Genomic DNA, 26,888 nt, shown 5'->3' with positions numbered 1-26,888 from the left:
AGCCTTAAACTCCTATTTGGCTTGGTTGTGTAATTTAGCCTTGTGATGAACTGGCAACCTGTCCAGGATGCATCCTGTCTAATGCCCAATGTGAGCCGGGATAAGCGGTTTAAAAATTGTGTGCCTGGATAGATGTGGATTATTTTGTAATGACTTGTCATTTGTCACAGTAATACTGATCCTCACGCACACACACAAACACAAAAATTACCCCGTGCCAGAACAATATTGATACAAATACATATTTTTATGTTGTGTAGTAGGTATATGCTGTTTCTCATTGGCATAACAGTTCCTCAATTAATAAGGAACCAATGGACAACTTTTTACCTAGAATATTTTAAAATGCGAATCAGTCATATAGTAATGATGCGGCTGTTTGATGGTGTGGTCCGAGTCCGTTTCTCAGGACATTCTCAAGAATCTTTCCTGCCAGCGCCCTGTTGAAATGTCAGTAAAATGTCTGAGTCAGCCCATGTGACAATACAGTAGGAAAATGTCTCATTCAGACTGAGTGGGATTTTCTGTTGATGATGTTTCTGATTCGTGATGGACGCAAAACTGAAAAAAATTCAAATGAAAAAGAGGTGAGATACACATAGAAGACGTAGATGAAGATGACAAATTGGAAAGACACTGAGATCGGAGTGTTTGGTGATAATAACCAACGGTCATGGCAATGTGCTGTAAGTAATAATATGATTTCAGCAGCAGGATTCCTACATTATGTCCTGCCTACTGCACGCTCTACTCAGACACCACCCCTCACCCGAACACTGAAAAGATTTTCCTGTTGTGTTAAATGTGTCTCTTGTTCAAATGTGAAAGTTCTGACCCTATTGTGTGTGTGTGTGTGTGTGTGTGTGTGTGTGTGTGTGTGTGTGTGTGTGTGTGTGTGTGTGTGTGTGTGTGTGTGTGTGTGTGTGTGTGTGTGTGTGTGTGTGTGTGTGTGTGTGTGTGTGTGTGTGTGTGTGTGTGTGTGTGTGTGTGTGTGTGTGTGTATGGGTGTGTGTGTATAAGTTTGCGAGGCGTCGTACTCCTCGGCTCACCCCACTCTCCTTCCTCTCCACAGGGGGACTCCATGAAAGATGACAGAGGAGGTGATTGTTGTAGCCAAGTGGGACTACACGGCCCAGCAGGACCAGGAACTTGACATCCGTAAAAATGAGCGTCTCTTCCTCCTGGACGACACAAAGACCTGGTGGCGTGTTCGCAACGCTACCAACCAAACGGGTTATGTGCCATCCAACTACGTGGAACGCAAGAACAGCCTGAAGAAAGGCTCACTGGTGAAGAACATCAAAGATACGCTGGGTAAGGAGGATTGTGTCTCACTCTGCGTACAAGTGAAATGTCGCCTGTTTGTAAACACCGTCAGTAGATTATTTTCTGTAAAAGCGGATAATCGCTGCACCTCTCTTTTGAGTTGTTTGAGGTTCTGGTGGAGGTGATAAGATGTGGTCATAAATAGTGGTCAGTGTGTGTGCGTGCTTTCAGACATGCACTGAACTCCTCAGTTCCTCTGTATTTTGTCCAGAGGAGGTGCATGTGTGAATGCAATTGTCCGAGAGAGTCTCTGCAGACTTTCTCTACCTGGCCACGTAGTATACAGTCTGTAGAATAGAGAATCCGATGTGTGAACACAGCAGGGAATCCCCACTGGATTCACCGCTAGCGAGTGGGGGGTTGTTGACACTTCCTGCCTCTGTCTGCTGCACCCGGCTGCTCCACCTCTCCCCTAAACAATGCGGAGAATCTGTTGCTGTTATGAAACTCCATAGTCAATTATCCGTAATTTACCCGCAGGTCATGTCTGGAAACGAGAGTTTCTGAGAAGTCTTCTCAGAAGTGAAGTGATACCCTCACTGTGTCTGTGTCCTCACCAGGAGCTGTCACTGTGCACTCCAGGGATCCTGTGGAGTTGGCCGTTGCTCTCAGCTGTCTGCACAGGGTCCCTCAGTCTGCAGTTATGACTCAGATATATTACAGTGTGTGTAGTCATAGCTACCAACATTTCAGAGAGACTGTTGGTGCATGAGTGGATAAAGCCAAAAAGTTATTTATAAGTTCCTCATATTCTGCAACACCAAAAACACTAAACTAGAGCACAGCTGATATGGATTTTTTGGGTGCTGAAACTGATATTGGAGAGTAAAAAATGTCCAATAGAATATGATATAATAATGTCATATAGATATATGCATTTATTAGAAAAAGATTTTTCAATGACTCCTAAGTTGTTGTTATCAAACCTGTCAACAAAGAAATGTAATTGAGTTTTTTTAAATCGACTAACTGTACACAAAATGTTCTCTTAATCAACGACTCAAAATGTGAGCAGTGGGTTTAACCTTTCCCCTACGGAATCATGTTGTGTGATGGTATTTTTACATTTTATTTTATAATTTTGCCTAGAAGGAAAATGTTTCAACAATCTGCTTTAAATTATTAACTTCAGGCATCATGAAATTGGTTTAATGTTTTTTAATCATTGTCAGACAAATTATCTTCTAACAGAAATAAGGCTTTCAAACTGCACGTGAGCCAATTAATTTCTATAATTTTTTGAACGTGGAGATGTGGGCAGAACATTATTGGGGCTATCGAAGCTTCCTAATCACACTCACAGAGCTGGTGCCTTTCTGCAGCGTACAGATGCCCCAGATCTGACAGCCGGAAGGCCGCCTTTATAGAGTAATGACTTAACTTGGGTTTGTTGGTGAACAACTCAAGATGAGAATGTAGGAATTTATCTGAGAATGATGAAAATAGAAAGAGATGAAGAGAGTCTGGTCTGATATGTGGATTCCTCTCCGCTCTGTGGAAAATCAGCCCCGGGGGGGAAACTGTGGCTTTATATGGGCCAGCATGGCACAGCCTGCCACTGTCACCCTCAGCAGAGCTCATTGTGTGCAGAGACAACATGTATCTGCACTTCACTCCCCTTTTCCAATCCAGTTCCCATCACACCATTTTATTCCATCAGCCGCGTTTCCATGTAATCGTTAAGCAAATTTTTTTTTTTTAAAAAGCTAACTTTTAAAATGTCGCAAAAAAGGAGGAAAAGTATTGCAGTGCACATTAGGACTGTTTCCATTGACTGGTATGAAGAAAATACACCATTTCTCTATGGTTTTTATTTTCAGGTCAAAAGTGGCAAGCAAAAAACCACCTTTCATTAAAAACTGTTACAGAAATATAGTATTTTGCATAAAAATAAGCTGAGTGACCCATAACCTTTGCAAAAATGGAAGATCATTAACAGTGAGCATGATTCTTTGCTGCAGTTTATCTTCCTTGGTTGGAGAAAAGTTCACCATGGCATCACGATATAGAGAATTCACTGCTTGTTCTTTAACTGGCATTACTTTTCATTTTGTCATTTAAACAAACTTTTCCCGGCCTGGTGTCTGTTCCCGTTATCTGTACTATTCCGGGGAAACACTTGTGTAAACTGCACTGTGATAAAAAGTAGGGGACGTAGGGGTTGGAGACAAAACTGGAAACAAAACAAGTTGTTTGCCAACCGCCAATAAAACCTCAGAAGAAGAATTAGAAACAAACCAAATCCAGAACTGCTGAGATGGTTTTCTGTCTTTTTCAGTGTGGACGAGCTGTGATTATTCTTTTATTTCTTCTTCTTCTTCTCTAGAAGAAAATGGTCAGTCCTGTAATCTAAATATTCAAAAAATCTCAAAACCTATTTAGAATAGATGTTTTTCATCTGTTTCAAAAAAGTGGAAATCCAACTTAAGTAAGTATTTTTGTGTATATGAGTTTTATTTTTGTCTGTTTCTATAAATCTGTATCTGTTTTCTAGTAATAATAATAATAAAAAACTTCAAAGACAATGATCAAAATAATGCAATAACAATTTAAATCAAATCCAACCAGTGATATAATACAAAATCTACAATCCCAGAAAGCGGATAAAATAATACATCCTTTAAAAGTAATGATAGATAAGATTAGTGAGATAAGATAATGTGATATGACCAACAAACATGGAGGAAAGACAGCTAATGCAGCTCCCCATGCTTTTCTATGATCAGTAGATTGATTAGTGGAGAAATCAGCAGCGTGTGCTGCAGTGATGGATTAACTCCCTGCCCCTGACTATGTTACATATTGACTACAACATTATGGCCTACTTCCATTTCAGTCTAAGTAGTTTGCTTCCAGCCAGTAGCTCTTCAGTGTTAAAAGCCTGAGTAAATCCAATAGGCGAGAACATTTTCATGATGAGGCGGTGAGCAATAGGTGAGGTCAGTGGCTAATGGAACTCACACACTCCAACAGAGGATCTGATTGGCTGAGAGTGTGATTACTTCATCCTGGCTCTTTTTCTCTCTTTTCCAGCTCTTCAGTGAGTCAACATTGCGATTATGGACCTTTGCGGATACTGTGTGATTTCTGTTATCTCTGGCTTTTCATCCTCATTTACCGTGCTTAAATGCAGTTGCATCATCGACATTCATGCAGGCAGAATTGAATTGTAAATGGCTGCATGCTGCTTTCTGTCCTAGTTTCCCCCACGCAGGAAATACAAACAATGATGGGGCAAAATAATTCAGCGATGGGTCCCACTCATTGCTTAAACTGGGGCAGTGCTCGCTGCTGTAACATAATGGCAGAGCTAGATATCTGTCCACCATAGTTTTCACATGGCAGCGTGCATGTGGGTGAATGTGAAGCTGTGTGAAGTCCTGGTCCTCGTGTCACAAGTGTCATTTGTCCCTTTATCTCGGTACTGTTTGAATGCAAGAGTTCAGCAAAATGCTTTTTTGGTGAACCTACAATAACAACCCGTTTCTGCAGTGGAGTTATCTGTCATGCTGTGCCCCCGCATGCTCTACCCAGGCACTACCCCTCACCTGAGTGTTTGGGACATTTTCCCTGTTGTTGTGAACACGTCTGACCCTGACAATGTCCCTAACCTGACTATCGGGACATTTTCTGGAGTTCATATCTGTAAACAGCTTTTAACTGAACTGTTCATCTTATCTTCACACTTGGTGTGTATTGTTCAGGTCCCGAGGAAGAGCAGTGTCGAATTTGGTACGTTTTCAGTATTAATACGCTTCGAATCAACAGGCGATAAGTGCTCTGTAGCAGCAGCAGCGGCTCATGAACGACTCACAACTCATGACCGTAAGTGATGTTATCAATCACAACAACAGCCGGTTCATGACAACAGCAACTGATTCTCCAGTTCAGCTCTGCAGCAGCGGTGGTGCAGCTGCAGGGTTCTGTGGACTGAGTCAGTTACTCTCTGCAGCGCAATTACTGTAGGTCACCTTTACAGTTTCAGAAAGAAAGCTGCAACCAGCATCACCACAGGCCAAACAACGGGCACAGCACAAGTTTTCTGCAAATGCTGCATGTACATTTTCATGCTATGTATGTAGGCTGCTGGTCTTAACTCCTTATTTTATTCCAATTTAAGCTCTGGTTTTGCTGACAAATATCTTCTCACTGGTTTTACACACAAAGTGCTGCATTAAGACCCTGTGGCACCAGTGGAATATTAAGAACAGAGCATCTCTGTTATTTAAAAGTTCATTTTCCAGCTGATCTGTGGTGCTAATGCTCCGTTTAAGGGTCACGTTATACTTTGACATCCCTGCACTCACTCACATCTTATCGTCTGATGGGTGGTGTGGTATTGTGCAGAGTGCATTTAGTACAGTAACTTCCACACTACCCTCCACTGTGATCCCAGAGTGAAGCAATATGCTGCAACATGCAGTCATCGAGGTTTTATCAAATCACTTCCCTCTGAGTCCGAGTCCTTTGGGCTCCTAGATGAAGAGCCAGGTGAAGTTAGGGAGTGAATGTGTGGGAGGAGAGAATAGAGCCTGCTGCTGCTATAACCAGCAGGCCAGTGCCTTGAAGTGGAAATGAGTAAAGAAGAAAGGTGTGTGTGTGTGTGTGTGTGTGTGTGTGTGTGTGTGTGTGTGTGTGTGTGTGTGTGTGTGTGTGTGTGTGTGTGTGTGTGTGTGTGTGTGTGTGTGTGTGTGTGTGTGTGTGTGTGTGTGTGTGTGTGTGTGTGTGTGTGCTTTTTGCTCAAGGGAAGTATGAGTGTTGTGTTTCTCTCTTGTCTACCCCATGCCAGCGACGGTGAGTTTTTTTTCCCCCTGAGGGAGCACCTGAAGTCGGCCCCAGGAGTCACCCTTTGTCTCTGGCTCACCGCCAACAGATACAGAATCCTCTCACGCATGCTCAAAGCAATCAGAAATGTGGGATACACGCCGCTATCCATAAACATGATCTGCTTGTTATTCCCGTCTCATCCCTCGTCTTTGCGTTTTTGTCAGCCGTGGCCTCTGATGTGCTCGGTCTGCTGTTTGTGTGAGAAACAGCTGCCAGGGGACCCCTCGTCTTTCTTCACCGCTCTCCTTTTCTTCCTGCCAACAAGTTTCATGCTACTCGGGATGAACCCGGCAATTTTTCCCCTAACAATGCGAACGTGCCGTTGAGGGGTGACATTTCTGTGGCATTTCAGCGGGCTCTGTGGCACAGACCGGGTGATTAGCTGTCAGGAAACTCTCTTCAGTCATTAGCGGCAGACATGAGCATGCTGACTCCAGCCTCAACTGTCAAGTAAACGGTATAAACGTTGTCAAACGCACAGTGTATCATTATTATTTCAACAGGAACTTGAAAGTGAGACCTCCTCGGTTGTGTTCAGCTGAGATACTTTAGGAAGTTACGATCTCATTGAAGCTGGCAAACAAATGTTTAAAGACTGGTACTTTGAAAGTACATGAATGGAAAAGTCAGAGACAGGTAAGACAGCGGCTGACTTTGATCCACGATGTGCCTGTCATCATCAAGCCCATGGTGCCTGCTCCACTTTTCATTTCCCTGCCTACTCCACCTATTTTCACTTTTCTGATTAGTATTGTGTGTATGCAGTATAGATGGTGCCGACTGAATACCAAGTAGATAACGAGCTTTGATTCCACTGGTTTGTGTGTAAAGGGACTTGGGGGGGGCCCCAGTGCGAGTTGATGTTTGCACTGGAGTTAATTCTATTATCAGAAGTATCGATCTGTCCTCAGCCACTGAGGTTTCTCCTGAGATATATTATGTATCCTTTACTTCGAAAGTAGTTTTCTTTGCTTCTCTGGGTCCACGAGTGTAATCTGCAGCCTCAATTAGCATCCTGCTGACCTCAAGTGCCTCCTCTCCCTATGGAGCCCAGGCTTTCCCTGCATCTTAAAACCAGCTTTCTCTCATCACAGCCTCTCGCTGCTGCAGCATTCAAACGTGTTTGGATTTGGTCTAATGCTTATATTGGCCATTATCTCTATCTTTTTTTTAATCAATACTGAATCAAATAACTACTTTCTCTCTGCAGTTAGATCCTTTGGCTCATTTGTTTGTGTTTGATTTTGTTTCACTTTCACTGTTGTCATTCCAGATGAGAGCAGACGGCTGTTCACCACACACAAACCTACCTGGTGAACACAGAACATTTAGCAGCTAGAAAAACAGATATTTTCTGAAATAAAGTAGAGAGCGAATTTTGGTGAATCAGGTGAACACATATGGCTTCAAATGAGCCCGAATTTCTTCTGGATGTGAAGGCAGATGTTTGCTTTCACATTAACCACCTATAACAATAAGGTGGAAATATGTGTTCATTTTTGGACCAAAGACAGGAAAAAGGGGGTCAACAGTTAAAACCCAGATTAAACTGATCTGTTTCCAGCCGTCACCATCTTCTCTGATTCTATTGTTGCAGGTTTGGGAAAAACTAAGAGGAAGACGAGCGCCCGCGATGCTTCCCCAACACCAAGCTCAGATACAGAGTACCCCTCCAATGGCAGCAGGGGTGGAGGAGGAGCCGCTGAGAGAATCTACGACCTCAACATCCCGGCCGTTGTCAAGTTTGCCTACATGGCAGAGAGGGAAGACGAGCTGAGCCTGGTCAAGGCATCCCAGGTCATGGTAATGGAGAAGTGCAGTGATGGCTGGTGGCGGGGCAGCCAGGGGGGCAACGTGGGCTGGTTTCCTTCTAACTACGTCCAGGAGGAGCTCGGAGGTGCTGAAGACGGAGGCGAGGGGGATTCCTCGCGGGGTTACCATGCAGGGTCTCAAGGGACTTTGATGGCCAATGGGTGCGCTGGTGGTCACGGTGAAGTGCTCCACCTTGTTCAAACGCTCTACCCCTTCAACTCAGTGACAGAGGAGGAGCTGAACTTTGAGAAGGGAGAGGTCATGGAGGTGGTGGAGAAGCCCGAGAACGACCCTGAGTGGTGGAAGTGTAAGAACTCGCGTGGCATTGTCGGCCTGGTACCTAAAAACTATGTGATGGTGCTGGATGAGCAGCCCGGCCTGCCTTCCTCTACGTCGAGCTCCCCGCAGAACCGTGTCGTGGGGCCGGCACGCTCAGGGAAGTTCGCCGGGAGGGACTGGTACTACGGCGGCGTCTCCAGGAACCAGGCCGAGTGTATACTCAACGAAAGAGGGGAGGAGGGGGACTTCCTCATACGAGACAGCGAGTCATCGGTGAGTGTGTGGGGTGAAGTCATCTCAGGGTTGGGTGGGGAAAAAAAAGAAAGAGGATATATCAGAAAGATAGAGGAAGAGAAGTGGCGTTTGGAAATATATTTCCAAATTTGGAAATTAGTTTACAATGTTTCCCACAGGATTAAGTCTATGTATAGCAGTAACTGGGGTGCACATGCATGCAGATTCAGAGTTGCATGTAGATTTAAGAGTGAAAGACAAGTTCTTGCATGAGAGAGAACTGCATTGCATAGTGTGTGTGTGTGTGTGTGTGTGTGTGTGTGTGTGTGTGTGTGTGTGTGTGTGTGTGTGTGTGTGTGTGTGTGTGTGTGTGTGTGTGTGTGTGTGTGTGTGTGTGTGTGTGTGTGTGTGTGTGTGTGTGTGTGTGTGTGTGTGTGCGCAACTGCAGCTGAAACTATGAGGTCTGACTGCATTGTTAAACGTAAATGAAGATATCATACATTCATCTCCACAGCTGTACAGTGCAAAACACTGAGTTAGAGATGTTTTTATGAGAGGTGTAAAGACATTTTGGTTCAGTATGAAACGGTGGCAGGAGAAATTAGAATTTAGCTGATTACCAGAGTCTAGATGATTAATGGGAAACACTGAGTTTATGTGTGTTATGTTTACAGTTTTTTTTATTCATTTAATAAGAATTATCAAAAATGTTGATCTGAATAGGATTATAGTGTTTGTGCTGTGGGACTAACCTTTAAGGGCAATGTTTTAGTGATCACATGATTATTCACATGTATACTCAGAGCAAGATTAGCCAATCAGACGCAAGGATTTAACCCAGAGATTGCTTCTTTAGAAATTCCTAAGTAGATATTATTTTCATTATATTTCATTATTTGAATTCATCAATGAATGTTCTCTATAAATCGTTCTTCATATGACTTGTTACATTAGACCAACTGTCTCAAACCCAAATATTCACTTTACAATAATAGAAAACAGGAAAGCAGCAAATGTTCAAAAAAGATCAGATTGATTATTTTTGCGGAAATTGGTTTGCAGCAATACTCATAGGATGTTTTCCACAGACTAACATAACAAAACCATCAAAAGACAAAACCAACACGTACATTTAAATTGCACCTTAAGCAGGTCTGGAAAATTCAGTGACACACATAGCTGCTGATTCCTTTTATGTAGCTCAGATTATAATTTCTGTGACATCTTAGTCATACAGAAACAACAATAGTACATGAATTATGATGAAATAATAGAAAACTGTCTGTAATGGAAACAAAAAGGAAACAACTGGAGGAAAATGCAGCAGTTTGATAAATGTGGGCCCACGTGTTTAAATGTGAGAATATACTGCCACCTGCTGGCTGCATGTGTTTTTGTGTCCCTCTCTCGTTTATTGAACCATATCAACTCCTCTCTCTTTCTTTATTTTGCAGCCCAGTGATTTCTCGGTGTCTCTAAAAGCAGCGGGTAAGAATAAGCACTTTAAGGTGCGGCTCGCAGAGGGAGTGTTCTGTATCGGGCAGCGCAGGTTCGACTCCATCGACGAACTCGTGGAGCACTACAAGAAAGCCCCCATCTTTACCAGTGAACACGGAGAGAAGCTCTACCTGGTCAAAGCACTGCTGTGATTCCCTCACCCTCACATCTACACTGGATCTCACACACACACGTTAATACTAACACCTCTCCCTAACTGTCTCAACTCAAGCCTTAGCTCTGAACCCTCCCGCTGTGGCGTCTCTACCAGATACTCAGTCTCTCCTTTTGAGTTTTATCCGTCACCTTCCCGAGGCGACCGAGGTGAAAGTCTTCCTAGCTCTGAACGCCCGAGACTGTGACAGCACTTCCCCAGCTGCATCCTTCACGTTCAACTCAGTGCATAGGAATATAAATAATTCTCCGGTCTGGACGTGCGAAGATGCAGCGACACACCTGCTGCTACCAGAACACCTGAGGCCTTGGTTGGGGGTCGAGCTCTCCTTCTGATGTCACACATGATACATTAACTTCCACGCACATCGTAGGTTAAAACCATTATTGCTCTTAATCCACACACAGAAGACAGAGATCAGTTCAGAGAGGACTCTGAGGGACCTTTGCTCCGGTGTCTTTCTGTCGTCGCTGGCCATTGTTTTATTTTGTCTCTTAAATGTTTGTTCTTTTATTTAAAAACATTTTTCAACCCTAATTTAATTTCTTCTCTGGGGGTCCTCTCGTACAGCGACTTCACAAAGTGACCAGAATCACTCTCTTGCCTTCTTCTCCTTATTTTAACCATTCCTCTACATGACTCCCCATTTGAATTTTTGTCTTACGTTACTATGACAACTTCCTCCCTGTTTCCGTCTCATTCATTATTAGTGACGTTATAGAAAAATCTGAATACAGTACTTCCTGTAATACTTCTATGAGGCAGCGGCAGGGGAAAGAATGAAATAGGGGAGAACTCTGAATTCCTGTAGAGTTTGAATGTTTATCAATGTAACCGAATGTGCCACCCTGAACCCATACTGGCTCCAGGTCTGCACTGCACTCACCATACATTCATTCATAGCCCTCATGCTTTATACCGTGTCACAATGTTCTGCAGTTTGTGTCTGTAGCTCTAACTCAATCTGCTCCTGTGAGTGAATGGAGTCAGAAAAGGTACTTCTCACCACATAAAGATGATAATATCTTGTGTCGACAGAGAATTTTGCAGGAAGAAAGTGTCATTTACAAAAAAAAATCTTAATAATAAGACCATAAAAGCACAGTTACAGTTGAAGGGCACCCTGAAGCTCTTTATTTTTCAATCACAGATTATTTGGAAATGAGTTGTTCGTACATGAAGCCAGTGCAACAGCAGCTATTGAGCGTCTGCTAAACCCCTCCTCTCCCGAACAGCGAAGGTCCATTGGTAGCCGGGCAGGTGAGTGGACGGTGCACGTCTGTCCAGCTGAACTCTGTAATTGGAGCCATACAGTACATGGTGTTTGAAGATAAAGGATTTTTGAGGGATTGTGTTCTTTTCACAAGCTTTTCCAAAACCAACACAGCCTGCTTTTTAGTCTGAAATCAAAGACCCATATTCTCAAAAATTGGTAAATCTGCTACTATGATCAATTTCAAACATTTGCTTTGAGAGAATTAGACGTGGGACAGGCACAGCAACAGTAACTGAGTTTTTAAATAACGACCATCGTTCCACTGTTGACAAACCAAATATACTGTCATCTGGGTCGTAATTAAAATAACTCTATAGTCCTACCAAACATTTTCCCGTTTATTTTTGCTACTTGCATTTGTTCACCGATGGAAGTGTTGATCATGGAGTCCTCAGCTTTTATACCATATATCTGAATGTTATTGAGCATTGTTATTTAATTCTTGTCTCCACTGTATGTATATATTCAAATTAAGAGGAGGTGCATATACAAATCACTAAGATCCAACTATGGTACTGTATCACCGACAACATGATGAGAATTGAAATACTTTTGTTCAATAAAGAATTTTTGAAGAATACTAAAAAGGACGCCTAGTGAAGTGTGTGATGGGGCATGGTGGGACAGTGGTTGTAACAGTTAACTCACAGCAAGAAGGTTCCTTAGATCGAATCCCGGTTTCTGTGTAGTGTTTAAATGATCTCCCTGTGTCTGTGTTCGGGTTATTGGAGACTTTAAATCGACTGCATGTGTGAATGTGAATAGTTATTTGTGTGTTGGATCTATCCAGGCTGTACCAGTCCTCTCCTCCACTGTCTGCTGGGGTTTGTTCCAGGATATGCGGTATAGATATTGTATGGTTGGATGGAAATGTGTGATTGGTGAATGAGACACTCACAAGCTCCATGATGCTCAACTCTTAGAGTAAAAACTATTGAAAAGCCACAATCGTCACACACAAACACATCAGGAGCATCGTACTCAAGGTCACATTGACATGTGGAGGAGCCACAGATGCAGATGACTGATGTTGCATTTAATGGCCGATACATTTCTCCACCTGAGCTAGAGCTGAACCGATCCGTCATCCACATCTGTTGAGGTATTCAACCCAAACACACACAAACCTGAACTTTTCTATTAATATATATCTAATGTGGGATTAAAACCAACGTTTTTGATACATGATCTACATCTGAATGGGTTCTTCCCGGACCTATTCTGTATCCTTCCATCAAGTTTAATGGAAATTTGTTTGGTTACATGAGAGTTAAAAGACGGCAAATAAATAGGCAAAAATATACTAAAGTAAAAGTATCACATTAACTCTTCTAGGTGAGTAAAAGTAAGTAGCTACTTGCCTTTAAATGTGTTCAAGTAAAAGTACTCGCTGAGAGTAGACAATTCTCCAACAATACTACTGTATATTGGGTTTAATGCAGACTCATTAACAAATAATGCTGCAGATGATCCTACTGAAAACACTTGTTCTCCTCTTGTTTACTTTTAAAAATGGGTTAGGGGTTAGGGGAGGTGCTTTGTCCTTCCCCCCAGGATGCTCCCTCCCCCCCGGTCCCAGGTACGCTGATGGGGCCTCCCATGATGCACCGTGGTCCAGCCCTCATCATTAAAGAAACCCATTACTGTACATTAATGTTATTCAATAACAAAGAAAATAATGAACTTGTTTTAAAATATGATTTTTAATAAAGTGATCTTGTCACTGTATTGTGTGCCTTTGGGCAACGATGGTGTTTCGACCATGCGGTAGTGTCTGTGAAATGAGTGTTTTCTTTTGTCTATGTTTTGGGGAAATACACTAATGACTGAGAAAGTTGTTGTGCTCTGTTTGTTTTGGAAACTTTTTTTAACAGGAAGTTGTCGGCGGCCATCTGCCTCGACCGGTTGGGTTGAGCAGGGAAACATGTGGAGGAGAGGAGAGAGAAGAGAGAGATACCAGGAACAGCATCAGGTTTCAGCTCTGACTAGTTATAATAAAACAATAAGACTGTAAATATGTTATTAATGACAGCAGCAATAATTCATAGAATAATTAATAAGAATAATTAGTTAATAATAATAACTATTATAATAATAGTTGTAATTATAATAATAATTGTTATCCTGCACATCTGGAGTCAGAGATATCTGCAGAGAGAGAGAGAAACTATGGGAGGGGGGAAGAACACAGACGTGTAGTAAAATAAATAAATAAATGTGGGGGAAGAGAGAGAAGGGGAGAAGTGCTCAGTCCATGATGGGAGTTCTCCCACAGTGCATGATGGGAATTCTCCCAGCAGTCTAGACCTATAGAAGCATTACTAAGGGATGGTTCAGGACTCACCTGATCCAGAACGTTAGTCTTTATCAAAGAGGAACGTTTTAAGCTTAACCTTAAATGTAGAGATGGTGTCTGACTCTAGAACCCAGAGTGGGAGCTGGTTCCACAGGAGAGGAGCCTGGTAGCTGAAGGCTCTACCTCCCATTCTACTCGTACAGACTCTAGGAACCACAAGAGCCTGTGTTTTGGGAGCGAAGTGATCTTTTTGGATTATATTGTGTCATGAGCTCTTTGATATATGAAGGGCTTGATAATATGTTAGGAGCAGGATCTTGAATCTATTCTGGATTTTCCAGGGAGCCAATGCAGAGAAGCTAAGACAGGAGTAATATGATCTCTCCTTCTAGTTCCTGTCACCACTCGTGCTGCAGCACTTTGTACCAGCTGGAGGCTTTTTTACAGACCGTGACATCCTGATAATAAAGAGTTACAGTAATCCAGTCTAGAGGTAACACATGGACGAGTTTCTCAGCATCCTTCTGAGACAGGATGTTCCTTATGTTCATAATATTGTGCAGGTGGAAGAAAGCTGTCTTATATATGTGGGTCAAATGACATGTCCTGTTCAAACATAACTCACGGTTCTTCAGTGGAGCTAGGGGCCAAACTAACACCATCCAAGGTTACTATCGGCTCAGGCCAGTGACTGTATATAAAGTCTTTCTCGCGCATGTATTTTACTCGTTATGATTTCTGTCCAGCAGAGGACAGTGTTGGTCTGAGCACAACATGTTGACGAGTCATTTTTCATGATGTTTAAATGCAGTCTCATAAACTCTGGAGAGAATCGAACAAACTCTACGTTACTTCATGTACGGATCAGGTCCTAATGACTGATGAGTGTTTATTAGTTAAAGTGAGAGCAGGTCAGAGTGGAGGAGGAAACAGAAACTCCAGCTCGGTACCTACCACCTATTGCTTCTGTCTGGATCGCTCAGTTGACCAATCCTGCTCGAGACTGAGGTTAGGACCTCCTACCTCATTTACATATGGACACAGAAATACAGAAATAAATAAATGTGGAAATAAATGTATTTATTTATTTTTGTGTTTATTTCAACATTTGTTTATTTATTTCAGCATTTATTTATTTTTTCATGCATTTATTTATTTATTTCCGTATTTATTTCAGCTTTTATCTATTTATTTATTCTTTTATTTATTTATTCTTAAGCCATTTTTCGTCCTCCATAGATTTATCCTTTACTCATGAAGACGAGAGATTTGACTGATAATAATAATCGTAATATAGTAATGTTAGTGATGAAAATAATTTGAATACATTTAATTTATTTATCATGTTTCATTCATGCTGTGGAGGAGGCTCAGGGAGCAGCTCCAGGTGACCCAGGCCTATAGTTGGCCAATCCACTCTCCCCGGATTCAAAAGGAGCTGCCACAAGAGAGAGACACGCAAGGGACATGCAAGGTGGTCTGGTGGAGAAAAGAAGCTTGGATGTGAAGCAGCAGATCAGATCCCAGCAGGAAACTGACGTGAGTCGAGTCTAAGAGCTTCAGGAGAGACTGGAGCAGGAGATCACAGACCTGAAGAGGAAAGACGATGAACTGAAGCAGCTCTCACAAACTGAGAATCACAACCAGTTTCTACAAAACTACCCCTCACTGTCACCACTCAGTGAAATTACACACTCATTCAGCATCAGTATCCGTCCCCTGAGGTACTTTGAGGACGTGACAGCAGCTGTGTCACAGTTCAGAGGCCGACTACAGGACATTCTGAGTGAGACAGAGACAAAGATTTTACAGATTTTGTCTCAAGTGGATGGTTTACTGTCACATCCAGAGCCCAAGACCTGAGCTGACTTCTTAAAATATTCACAGGAAATCACATTGGATCCAAACACATTAAACAAACATCTGTTATTATCTGAGGGAAACAGAAAAGTAACATTCGTGAGAGAAAAACAGTCTTGTTCTGATCACCCAGACAGATTCACTGTTTGGCCTCAGGTCCTGAGTAGAGAGAGTCTGACTGGACGTTGTTACTGGGAGGTGGAGGTGGAGAGGAGAGGAGTAGCTCATGTAGCAGTCGCATACAAGAATATTAGCAGACCATGGGGGTCAAATGAATGGGGATTTGGATTCAATGATAAATCTTGTCGTCGTTAAATTGTGTTGGAAACATTTATAGGTTTTTCCACAACAGCATCATGACTCCAGTGTCAGGTCCTCAGTCCTCCAGAGTAGGAGTGTCCCTGGATCACAGTGCAGGGGTTCTGTCCTTCTACAGTGTCTCTGACACCAGGACTCTCCTCCACAGAGTCCAGACCACATTCACTCAGCCTCTCTATGCTGGAGTATATGTTTTTTTATGAATCCACAACTGAGTTCTGTAAATTAAAATAGACTTGTCATTAAAAGCAGTTGTTTTTAGATTCTGTGTTTAAATCTTTAACTTCTTTTGTCTCTATGTTTGTTGCTCAAAGTTCGTCGTTGTGACGTTTCTGCTCCGCACAGAGATCGGCTGTCAATCAAACACTGACCTTCCTTGTTCACAGATATTTAGTTCTAACTTTGTAAAGACAGAAATCTCTAATTACACTGACATGAATGTGTTTGAAAGAACTAATCTTGCTGTTGTTTTCTAAGTCAATGTAGAAATAAGGTTCTCGGATGTTTTATAAATTGTATTGATCCTGATCATAATCAATGAGGGTTAGGATTTATTGAATTATCTCGATGATTGAATTAATGATTGTTCGATTTTGGTTCAGTTGTTTGGAGTATGGATGATTTGATTTGTTCAATTTTGATAAAGAGTTGTTAGGATTATGGTTTTTTGGTAAAATTTTTGGCAGTGTTGTTTGGATTGTAGTATTATTATAGGTTCCTAATATTATATTATGGGACACATCCTCAGTAGTGGATCCCAGGATCATTAGGTGTTTCGGCCATTATCACTAGACATCCTCACCCAAGGAAGGCCTCGCCAGGGTTGATCAAGCCCCACGGTGTGTCCAACTAAATTTTGTAATATAATCTATTTCCAAGACTCTTAAGAAAAGATCAATGTTAATAGGTTAGGTTTAGAATTGAGGATTATGTTGAGGATAAACTGTTTAGGTTTATGATTAACTGGTTAGGGTTAGGATTAGAATAAACTGGCTAGGGTTAGGATTAGAATAAACGGGTTAGGGTTAGGATTAGAATAAACGGGTTAGGGTTAGGGTTAGGGCAGGGGGTCCTGGGGTTAGGGTTAGGGTTAGGATTGGGGTTGGGTGGTCCACACATGGGAACAAGAATAAACTAGGGCCAGAATTTGTAAAATCAAATAGCAAAAATATGTACCACAAAACAAAATTGTTCAATCAAACAAGTGCTCGCTATCTTATATTAGAAATAGATATTAAAACAGGCCACAATTAAAAGAGATTAAAAGGTTAGTTGGATGAGTGTGATTGGAAATGCTTGACTAAGGGGATTTGTAATTTACCTTTGCCGATGTTGTACAAATGCTGTTTTAATCTTGTGAGTATTGTGTGTTGGGTTTCACCTATATAATGAATCTTGCAGAGGGAGCATGTTATAATGTAGACGATGTTCTTAATGTTGAGAGAAAATGAGTCTAGGGAGGGGAAGGCTGTGCCGCTGTGCGAGCTGTGTATGAATTTTCTATTTCTGTAGTGGTTGTTGTGTTTTTACTGAGGTGCTGGTCTGTGATCTGTGAATTTGGAATACGAGTAGATCCTGGAGGCTCGGGTCCCTACGGAGGAAAAAGCCATCTAAATAACTACATTCAAGGGCTTTTAAGTTTTAAATGTTCAGCAGGAATAAAACATTCTATGCTTTCGGTACCACAGACAATAAGGAAAACCAGAAAGCCGAAATGAGATGGGTGCACCTTTCTCTGAACAGCAGTGGTCATGATTGCCTTACTCTCTGTCTTCAGAGCAAAACAAACATCGAGAGCGACAACTAATGGATGTTCAAATGTTGTTACTGTCTGTCTGGATACCAGGTGTGAAAATCACATGGTGTCTTTCTTTTCTTCCATTTCTCCTTTGCTTTTCTCACTCCGTTCAGCATGACAAGAAAATCCACACTAAAGTGTAGAGTTGTGAAATAACAAGCTCTGTTTTAAAGACCTAAGCAAATAGGTCTAATGCACATGGAGGCATGCGGTTCAAAAAGGTTCAAACGTTTATTTTCTTAAACAATTATGGTTGAACATTGAGCATAACATTAAAATAAACCAGTCAGAGTGTCATCTCCCTTTCCCATTAAAAGCCATTACGCTTGTACAATGACAGATGTTTTTGAAATGGTGGATTTGTCCTGTAGTGAAAGAAAACAATGCTCTGCAGGGGGACGGGTTCAAGTGCATTTTTCATTGAAACAATATGGGCACTGGATTAGGCAGGAAAATGAAACAATTCAAATACTATCTCAGTATAATTTCATCAGTAGCAATACAACAAGAACATCAGTCCAATATATATATCAAAATAATACAACACCGAGAGGAGGTATAACATAATGAATCCACTTGAGATTTGTTATGAATACAAATTTAAAGCCTTCACACAGGAGCAAAAATCAATCTTTAAACTTAAGTAATATAAGTCTGTGACATTTGTTGTGATACTTTTCAATATGGGCTGATTTGAAAATGTTTATCTTGATTGAATTTTTTGGGCCATACTGCCGAGCTCCAGCACAGGATAGGAAGACGACAGCTGTATCCGTCTGAAGGTAGCACAGACGGCTTCAGGGCCCAATCTGTGAGGCGAAGGAGAGGAGAGCCACTGGCTCCGGATGGGTGGACCCATCTTTTTTACTTTCGTTACCATTGCGAAACATCTAACATTTTCATAAATTCCTCAGAGAATAATTCATGGATCTTGATGGAAAATATCAGGCATATTTAGGTGACTGATATCCATGAGTGTGTTCCATCCAAATAAAGAAGGACGAGGAGAAACTCAATCTGCTGCTGATCAGGCAGGACATCTTTGATGGAGCAGAGCTGATATTAACACGTGGAGGCTTTTTCTTCTTTATTGACACATGTGTTGTGGTCTGACATTTCAGCTCCGCATTGTGATCTCTAGGTGCAAGTGTTGCTAAGATGTTCTACGCAGGTGTGAATTCACTGATGGACATATTTCTCCGGCAGGGACAAGCCTTTTTATGTTCTGTCTTTCAGTTCCTGAGAGCAAGCATGCTCGGTATGCGTCTGCTCTCTTCTGTTCCTGCATGCTATAGGTACACCAGCAGCCTTGCATATGATATAACATGCAAACGGACTTGATGTGGAGATTGCGATGAACAGTCCTTCTGAAATATGTGGAAAATATCACCACCAGGGAGGAGAGGACAGACTTTTTGGGATGGTTGGAGGAGCTCTGGACAGGAATCAGGACAAGGCTCGTACTTTCTGGGCCTGCTTCCTTATCGGCAGTGAGCTGGGTCTGACCTTCAACCTCAGGAGGGAGGCGGAGAAGAAACATCATCCCTCTCAGTAGAGCACACACTCATTGATTTCAGGCTATGAATACATTTCTGGGAAACTTGTGAAAATGTTGAAAAACACACTAAGGAATGATTTCAATGTGCACCTTGCTGAATCAGGAAATGTACATGGATGTTGGATATGTAATTGGCCCCTCTATGGCCTATAATGCTGCCCCTGAGTTAGAAAAATCCTAGATCCACCACTGGACAACAGACAAGTCAAGTGTGAAGAAAAGAGACAAAGAGTTATCCGGGAGTGAATGAAGTAAAAGAGTAAATTTAGCTTTGGAGCAAAGTTCAACATATTTTTCTGATCGTCCAACATTCCTCCTCAAAATCCCCATGACAACAAACACATTGGATTATTTCATTCTGCTTTATCTTTGTCCAGCAGCGCTCTGATGGCGATGTGCTCATTTCACAGATTCGTTGGCAAATTAAAAGAGCGAGCTTTGTACCTGGAACTGAGTCATAATGCTCACATATCCCAAACGCTTCTCAGTTCCCTCCAGCTCAGTGTGCTCAGTGTGTGGTATGTTTGGATGGGTGAGATCAAACCGGAGATTCCTCATCCTGTTCGAAACGCCACATTCTCTTTGCTCTTTTGCGTCTCTCATCCCTAGTTCCCATCCCCCTCTCTTGCTCCATGGCTGAGAATTAAATTACAAATTGCTCCTGAGGGAAACAGGTGATGTGAGCGATGAGTGCGAGTCACAATGTGTTTATAGACTTTCGAGAAAATCTGTATATCGGCATTTTTAGTCTCGATGACAGCTCGAAGTGGTTTTCTCTGCAGGAAACACTGGCACATTCACTTATACATCACCTGCCCAGTGACATATATAAGAATGCTTGACACAGCAATTGTGTATCATCAGGGGGCACTTTGGGACTCAGGATCTTGCTTTGACGAGTAGATTGAACCTCCTCAACCTCCTCAGCTGCGGCCTCGATTTGTGTGAATCTGAGCAATCCACACACATCTGTTTCCCTCCAAGTTATTTCTTTTCCATCTGCAATGGAAATATGTGCCTGAGGACAGTGGGCCTTTGATAAGACTCAGCGTAAGGAGGCATCAGGGATTCACCCTCCAGCTTCTGGGAAATCGACAGTATCTGTAGGTACGCCTGCTGTGTGCCAGTCGCAGCAGTGAGTGGGGGTGCACAGCTGCTGAGAGGTTCTAAGCAGATACTCATCCTCACTCATCCTCGGCTGTGATCATCTCTTTCCTCTCTCTGGATTTTGTTCCTCACTCTCGCTTCTTTTTAAAAACCCGTCGTGAAAAGCAGTTCAGGCGTCAGCCAGCTTTTGGTTTCCTGCATTCCAGCTCAGCTCGTGAGAGACTGAGAGACTGTTCGTTGTTCCAAACCAAACACTGACACACACACAACAAGTTCAAGCCAGGCTAAATAGAATTTCTGTATTGAATCTCTACAAACTGGCAATTTATCCTTGAGTTGTAGTTCACTGGTGACTCACAGTTTCAGTGACAGTGGTTACAAATGGTGGTTTGTAAGTGGTTACAAAAAAACAAATGGTTATTTCTTCTCTATTGGCAGAAGTTCCAGTTGGATTCTTCTGGCAGCTTTGATGACGTCTTCAGTGTTGACTTTGTCCCCAAATTCAAGCTCTCTGTGCTCCAGAAGAATTCCCTGCTGTCCTGATCTTTTCAGGCCCACGACCCATAGCTACACCAAGTGTGGTGGAAATCGGTTTGGTAGTTTTTGCATGATCCTGTTGGCAAATATTGCGCATTGGATATAGAGTAAAGAATAGATGCAATAGAGCAGATACCTCCAACAAGGCCCAACAGTCTCCTTAAATTCTTGCAGGACTATAATAAACCCGACCAATCATTTCATTTGGACCGAAGCACAAGTAGGAGAGGCAGAGCGACAGACACCACCAAAGCGAAGGAGATGGTCAGAAATTAGCTCAGAAGCGAGCAAGTCATGGAAAAGCCGGCTTCCAGCAGGTGTCAGGAAGTGCACGTTCATGTGTTTTGTCGGGGGGGTAGCTTTGAGGAGAGGTCATGGGGTGGGAGGGTTTATTGATTGCAAGTGTAATCTGCTCTTGGCTTTTCCAGGCTTACCAACCCTGCTGTAATGGGTTCGTCCATGACCCGTACCGCATCCTTCCACCAAGTTTCCTGAAAATCCATTCAGTTGTTTTTGTTCAATCTCACTTACAAACAATGTCACTGAGCCCTGTACCCGGTCAGGTGTGTTACTGCAGGATGGAACTCGTTTTCTTTATTTGCGACATGTTTTTGTTGTTTTCTTTATTTGCACGTGTTTCCTTAATTTGCAGTGCATTGGGCTCTCTCAGCCACTGTAGTATTTTCCAAATAGACCGTCATAATAAATTTGTTATCTATAAAACTATTGGCAGGAAACCCCAAACAAGGTCAAATGTAATCGTTCTTATTATGAATTTTCAAATCATGTAAAGTTCTACTCATAAAACTCCCAGAGTTTAGAAAAGTTAGTTTTATCAGGACGTGCGTGACGGAATCCCAGTGTAAAGTTTGTGCCAAGCAGGAACACGAGGGTGGAGCCCGCGGAAAAATCCCTAAAGCACATGAAGCCATGAGCCACACAACATGGAGTCAAACCTGGGACGTTAGAAAGGCTTTTTGGATTAGCTGCTCACTGAACAATTTTCACTCAAGCGAAAGGGAACTATCTTTACCGGGAAACAAAGTTGTAAACATGAGATGTTTGTTTTGTCACGTCCCAGCTCCAAGGACCATCTAATGATAAAGAGGGAATAAAGAATAGAAACAAATGAAATACTGGGGGAAGTGGATTGTATCTCACTGGTTGAAAGATTTAAATTCAGATTCTTACTGTATCTGCATTTCTCACATTTCTCCCTTCAGCATTGAAATGAATTAGGACTTGTTCTCATTCAGGAGACACACATTCACTCAGGCTGAGTGATTGATGACTTATACAGAGAGCAGAGACGTCCTCAGGTATTTCACTGCTGGCCACTGATTTACTGTTGGAATTAATTTCAAGTGGCTCTCATCTCTGCTCACTTTTCTCCTCAGGACTTTCAGCATCGTATGAGACACACGATCCTGTCATAAATATTACAAGGACACTTCAACATGCATAAAAATCCTCACAGTGTATATATTATTTAGAATAGACAGTCGCCTCAATCCCATTTCTACAACAGCGATTCTTTGAAAAGTAAAATGGAACTTTTTCTTCTGAATGGGGAATGGAAAAGTACAGAGACAATTAATTTCAGAGCACAGAAGCCCCAGGTTGCAGGTCTTGTTTCTGCAGGCGGGGAGGTAAAAAGACATTCCTATACCACAGGCCAGTTTCCACATGGAAAATGTATGTTGCCGCCCACTTTTCCTCAGAGTTTCTGCACAGTTCTTCCCATTAAGCTGCTTTACAAAGACTCAGAGCGGGGACAAAGATGGCATCCCAGCAGCTCTATCTGAGGTTAACAGGGCTGGCTGTGGTGGTGACGCTGTTGGCACTGAGAGGTGAGCTCAATCAAATGGTTTTCTTTCACTCATCTGCTGCTTTACTTCTGCTTTGTCTTTTAAATATCATGCATTCTAGTTCACATTGGTCTGTCCTTCACCTCCTGGCCTTGCATGCTTCTGTGGGAGCTGAGAGAGAGAGAGAGAGAGAGAGAGAGAGAGAGAGAGAGAGAGAGAGAGAGAGAGAGAGAGAGAGAGAGCTTTTCTAAAAGAATGTTTGAAAACTGATGATTTTCTTTGTCGCCATCACCTTCAGGATGAGATTAATGGACACAGCACAGAGTAAATGTGGACTCATCAATAGACGAGAGACCTGATTCTAAAAAGATCCATTTATAGTTATACCAGTTTATCCCCCGTTGACTTTAACTGAATTGCAATTTCCGTGTCTGCTTTTCACTCTAGGAAATATTGAAATGCGTTTACCAACATTACATGCAGTCATCAAACACTATTCAATCTAATTTAGAGGGAAACTTTAGCTAAACACAAAGTACATGTCAAGTTATTTGTGATGTCGTTGGTGTTGCAGGGATTTACTCACATATAAAGAATAAATTGAAATTTTGAATTTGATGGAGCTTCAGAGGGAAAGTCAGGGATCACCAAAATAGGACATAACATCTGGGGACCATTAAGGTCTGATCCATGGATAATAATGACCAAAAGACTGTTGATTGCATATTACACTTAATCTTTCAATCCCTTAATCGTTCTATGATTTTACCTTTCAATAAGTTATTTTTCCACCATTAAAATGCACAGACAAGATGATAAATGCGCTCATACAGACGTCAGGAAGTTCACTCCTTTCTAACAATGGTTGAGGACACCATGCAAAAGCTGAGAATGATTTATAGAGCACATGTTTTAAACTCAGACTGTAAAGTTTTGCAGGAATCTGCTGTTCAGAGCTTATTTGGAAAACAAGCGTGAAGAAAAAACACATGCAAGCAATTTTCTCAAACTGTATCCGTCCGCCTCCAGCCACTCAAACTAAGACAGAGTCGACCTGAAGATGTGGACTGGATTCCTGAGCAGATTCTGTATCTCGTGCTCCAGCAAGTGAACAATCAAACAATCTTTGACTAATGGAGATGTGGCCCAGATACAAGGGACTGGAGAGTTTTTAAAGAGCAGATATTAGTGGTGATCTGACTGAAGAAAAGAGCAAGATACCTCATTAACGTACTTTATATATTCATGAGCCTGTTGTAGTAAATATATTTTAAATGCAAACCGGACAAAAGTAAATATTGAAAAATCCCAGAATGTAAGTGAACAACTTTTCCTTTAACTCCACTCATGGTTCCACTTTGACAGTTGAGATCAAACTCATCCAGGAAACTGGTTTTGTTTAACTCAGAGTGGGAATGAATTTAGATTGAAAAACAACTGAAGCTAATCAGAAAATTATATCATTATATCATTTCTGTTATAGTTTGACACTGGAATTGTCTGACGAAAAAAAGCAATTAAATCCTATTTTTCAAGTGGAGAGGATCGATCATTTAAAATCAACTTCGGTTGCATTCCGTTTTTCCATAATTGAGAAAAACCTGCAATTCAACTAATTGCGTTTTAGAAATGAGTAACAGCTGATTATCTTCTCCAATGTGATGAATCAAAACTGCAGCTCATCAGTTCTCTGTTGTCTCACATTTTACAGATGTAACCGGTGAGAGCAGCTTGCACAAGGTCTTGAGGAAAAGAGACGGTAACCTCCTTAACAAACAGTGTTGTCATGAAGATAATTAAACTCCACCGCAGTGTGTTTTTAAAATGACTCTTTCATTATTTGTCTCCTGTTGCGCTTCCATCCAGTGGCAGGAGCTGGTACTACCCTGTCAAAGGCCTCGGTTGCCGTCCCCCCCTCCAAGGCTCAGGATTTCCTGGCCAAGCTGAGCAGAACCAAGAGGTACATCTGGGATCGCAGCAGACCCGACGTGCAGCAGTGGATCATGCAGTTTATGTACATGGGTTATGATGAGCAGGTGAGTTGATTCTGTTCCAAGGATCAGAATTAAACTGAATTAAAAAAAAACAGTGGAGCCACATTACAGGTCTCCTGCAAGACGAAGAGTTTTGAGACATAACAACACACAGCCCAGAAAAACATAATTCAACTACCCAGTCGAATATAAGTTTAGGTTCTCTCTTTTCAACCACAACCACAAAAATGTTCAGATTGTGTGTCAAAGAAAATGTGGAAAAGATTTAGTTGGATGTTGTCACAGGGGACAGAGACAGAAATGTAGCATTATACTTCTGTAAAGTACAGAGTAGAATATAATAATATATCTCCCATGATGCAAGTTGTGTTGAATAACATTCCTCTGTCTTTAAAAATCCCACGCCCCTCGTTGTCAAACTGAAAAAAACATAACGTCAGAGTTAATGAAATTCCTCCTCTAATTTCAGGAGAATGTATATAGAACTTTTCTACGACAACTGTGAAATGTAAAACTGGTGAAGAGCAGTGGTGTTTAGAGTTACCTGGTGGTGTCTGTGCAATATTTTAGAAATTTGAAATGCTTAAAAACTCCTGCACACTTATTCACAGCTTCTTATATGAACCACAGTGAAGTCGTGCAAACACAGAATGCTTGAAACAAGAACACTCTGGAGGATTTGACCTGAGAGGTCTCTGTAGCCGTGTTTCCGTCCATGCTGCTCTCTCTGGGTTGAAGTCAGCCGGGTGTAAGCTTGTAAAAAGTGGATGTTATGCACTGCAAGTCTGTGCACCAATCAGGACTGTAGCGTCACACCAGGCTGAGGAGCAGGGTTTGATTTCCACTCAGAAACACAGATGTGACAGATGTGGTGAGAAGAGGCGCTGTGTTGCACTCACGGACACACCCCGAAGTACACAGCCGCATCACGCTGATGACAGCTGACAGGTCGTTTATCAGACCGCACCCACACAGTCCAGACCAAACAGATCAACTGAGTTTTTTTAGTGTTATCAGTAGTTAATTAACAATATTTTATCGTTTTATAATCGACTTTCAGGGGGTTTGAATTGTCAAGAAAGAAAATATATCTCTTTTTAACTTTAAATACTACAGTAGTGTAGACCTTTTAGTGCGCCGGGGACAAATATGTGGAGTGACAAGATAAGTGGCACACTTATCCTGAAAATGTTGCTGTCGGAGCAAATTAATAAATACAGCGAAGTAAGTACATGACAATTCATGAACTCCCTCGCTCATGCACAAATATAAGCCCACCCACACACCCAGTGTCAATTTTCTTTCAGGTCAGTGACATGTGTCATGTAGAATTTACCAGGGACAGGAGGGAACAGATAACAAGACAGAAAAGAGGGAGCAGAGTGCACAAAATAAGTCCCTGTCCCCACTGTATTTGACAGTCGACAGCATATGCGTTTCAGCCAGTAAGGCAGTATTTCTCAAACAGCCCCATGCATGACACCTCAGGCTTATACCATTTGCTGCTGCTTCCTTAAAAGGCCAAAGCTGTCAAAGCATTGGCCTTTTCAATATTTGCCTTTCATGCATGTCTATTTGGCACAGCTGTGCCGGCTGACAGTCACAGTAGGAACCTTATCAGCTGCTCTATATCTATAGGCTTGAGATCTGTTGAGGCCGACTCTCCTAACGAGTCACGTCTGTGGTGTTTTTCCATCACCAGAGGCTAGAGGCTGACCTGTCGTACTGGATGGACCAGGCACGCTCCAATGATCAAGGGCGTCAGCATCACTACGACGAAAACGCCCCCATTGGCCCCCGTGACCACAGCTCTTACAGACACGGCGCCAATGTCAACTACGACTACTATTAACTCCAGTGACACACAACACAGGCCACAGCTTGTGTGAAGGGTCACAGGGGTTTGTTTCTTCTTGCAAGTTAGTCCTCAGCCTCGTCTGTGATAGTTTGTTAAGTCATAACCTGATGTTCAGTGCATCCTTCAGTGTAACCTGTTCTCTTACTATCAAATATAGAAATAAAGATGGACAAAGTCTTGGCTTTTTGTAAATAAATATGTTGCTCCGCACTAACTGAATCTCCTGCTTTTTTTCCTTCCACTAAAAATGATTGTAGAATCGTGGATCGTCGGACACACACACACACACACACACACACACACACACACACACACACACACACACACA

At 42.1% G+C, this 26,888-nt stretch overlaps 2 protein-coding genes and 1 pseudogene across 2 annotated transcripts in view; all 3 read left to right on the top strand.

The window, feature by feature from the left end:
- nck2a (NCK adaptor protein 2a) overlaps nt 1–12,013 on the top strand; it is a 32,021-nt gene extending 20,008 nt beyond the window's left edge. Inside the window, exons 2-4 of the mRNA XM_035175142.2 lie at nt 1,073–1,314; nt 7,751–8,517; nt 9,933–12,013. Of these exons, the coding sequence (XP_035031033.1) occupies nt 1,089–1,314; nt 7,751–8,517; nt 9,933–10,127 (1,188 nt within the window). The 5' untranslated portion in view covers nt 1,073–1,088 and the 3' untranslated portion in view covers nt 10,128–12,013. The remainder of the gene's footprint in view (nt 1–1,072; nt 1,315–7,750; nt 8,518–9,932) is intronic.
- Nucleotides 12,014–15,189: 3,176 nt separating this feature from the next.
- Nucleotides 15,190–16,134, top strand: LOC118120248 (annotated as a pseudogene).
- Nucleotides 16,135–22,598: 6,464 nt separating this feature from the next.
- On the top strand, nt 22,599–26,774 carry ecrg4a (ECRG4 augurin precursor a). Its single transcript, XM_035175480.1, has 4 exons — nt 22,599–22,750; nt 24,420–24,467; nt 24,575–24,744; nt 26,405–26,774. Exons 1-4 carry the CDS (start codon nt 22,681–22,683, stop codon nt 26,552–26,554), a joined length of 438 nt encoding a protein of 145 aa, XP_035031371.1. The 5' UTR covers nt 22,599–22,680; the 3' UTR covers nt 26,555–26,774.
- The last annotated feature ends 114 nt before the right edge of the window (nt 26,775–26,888 follow it).

The sequence above is a fragment of the Hippoglossus stenolepis genome, chromosome 13 (genome assembly GCF_022539355.2).
Source record: "Hippoglossus stenolepis isolate QCI-W04-F060 chromosome 13, HSTE1.2, whole genome shotgun sequence".
Classification (NCBI taxonomy): domain Eukaryota; kingdom Metazoa; phylum Chordata; class Actinopteri; order Pleuronectiformes; family Pleuronectidae; genus Hippoglossus; species Hippoglossus stenolepis.
This window is presented reverse-complemented; position numbering and strand designations above follow the sequence as displayed.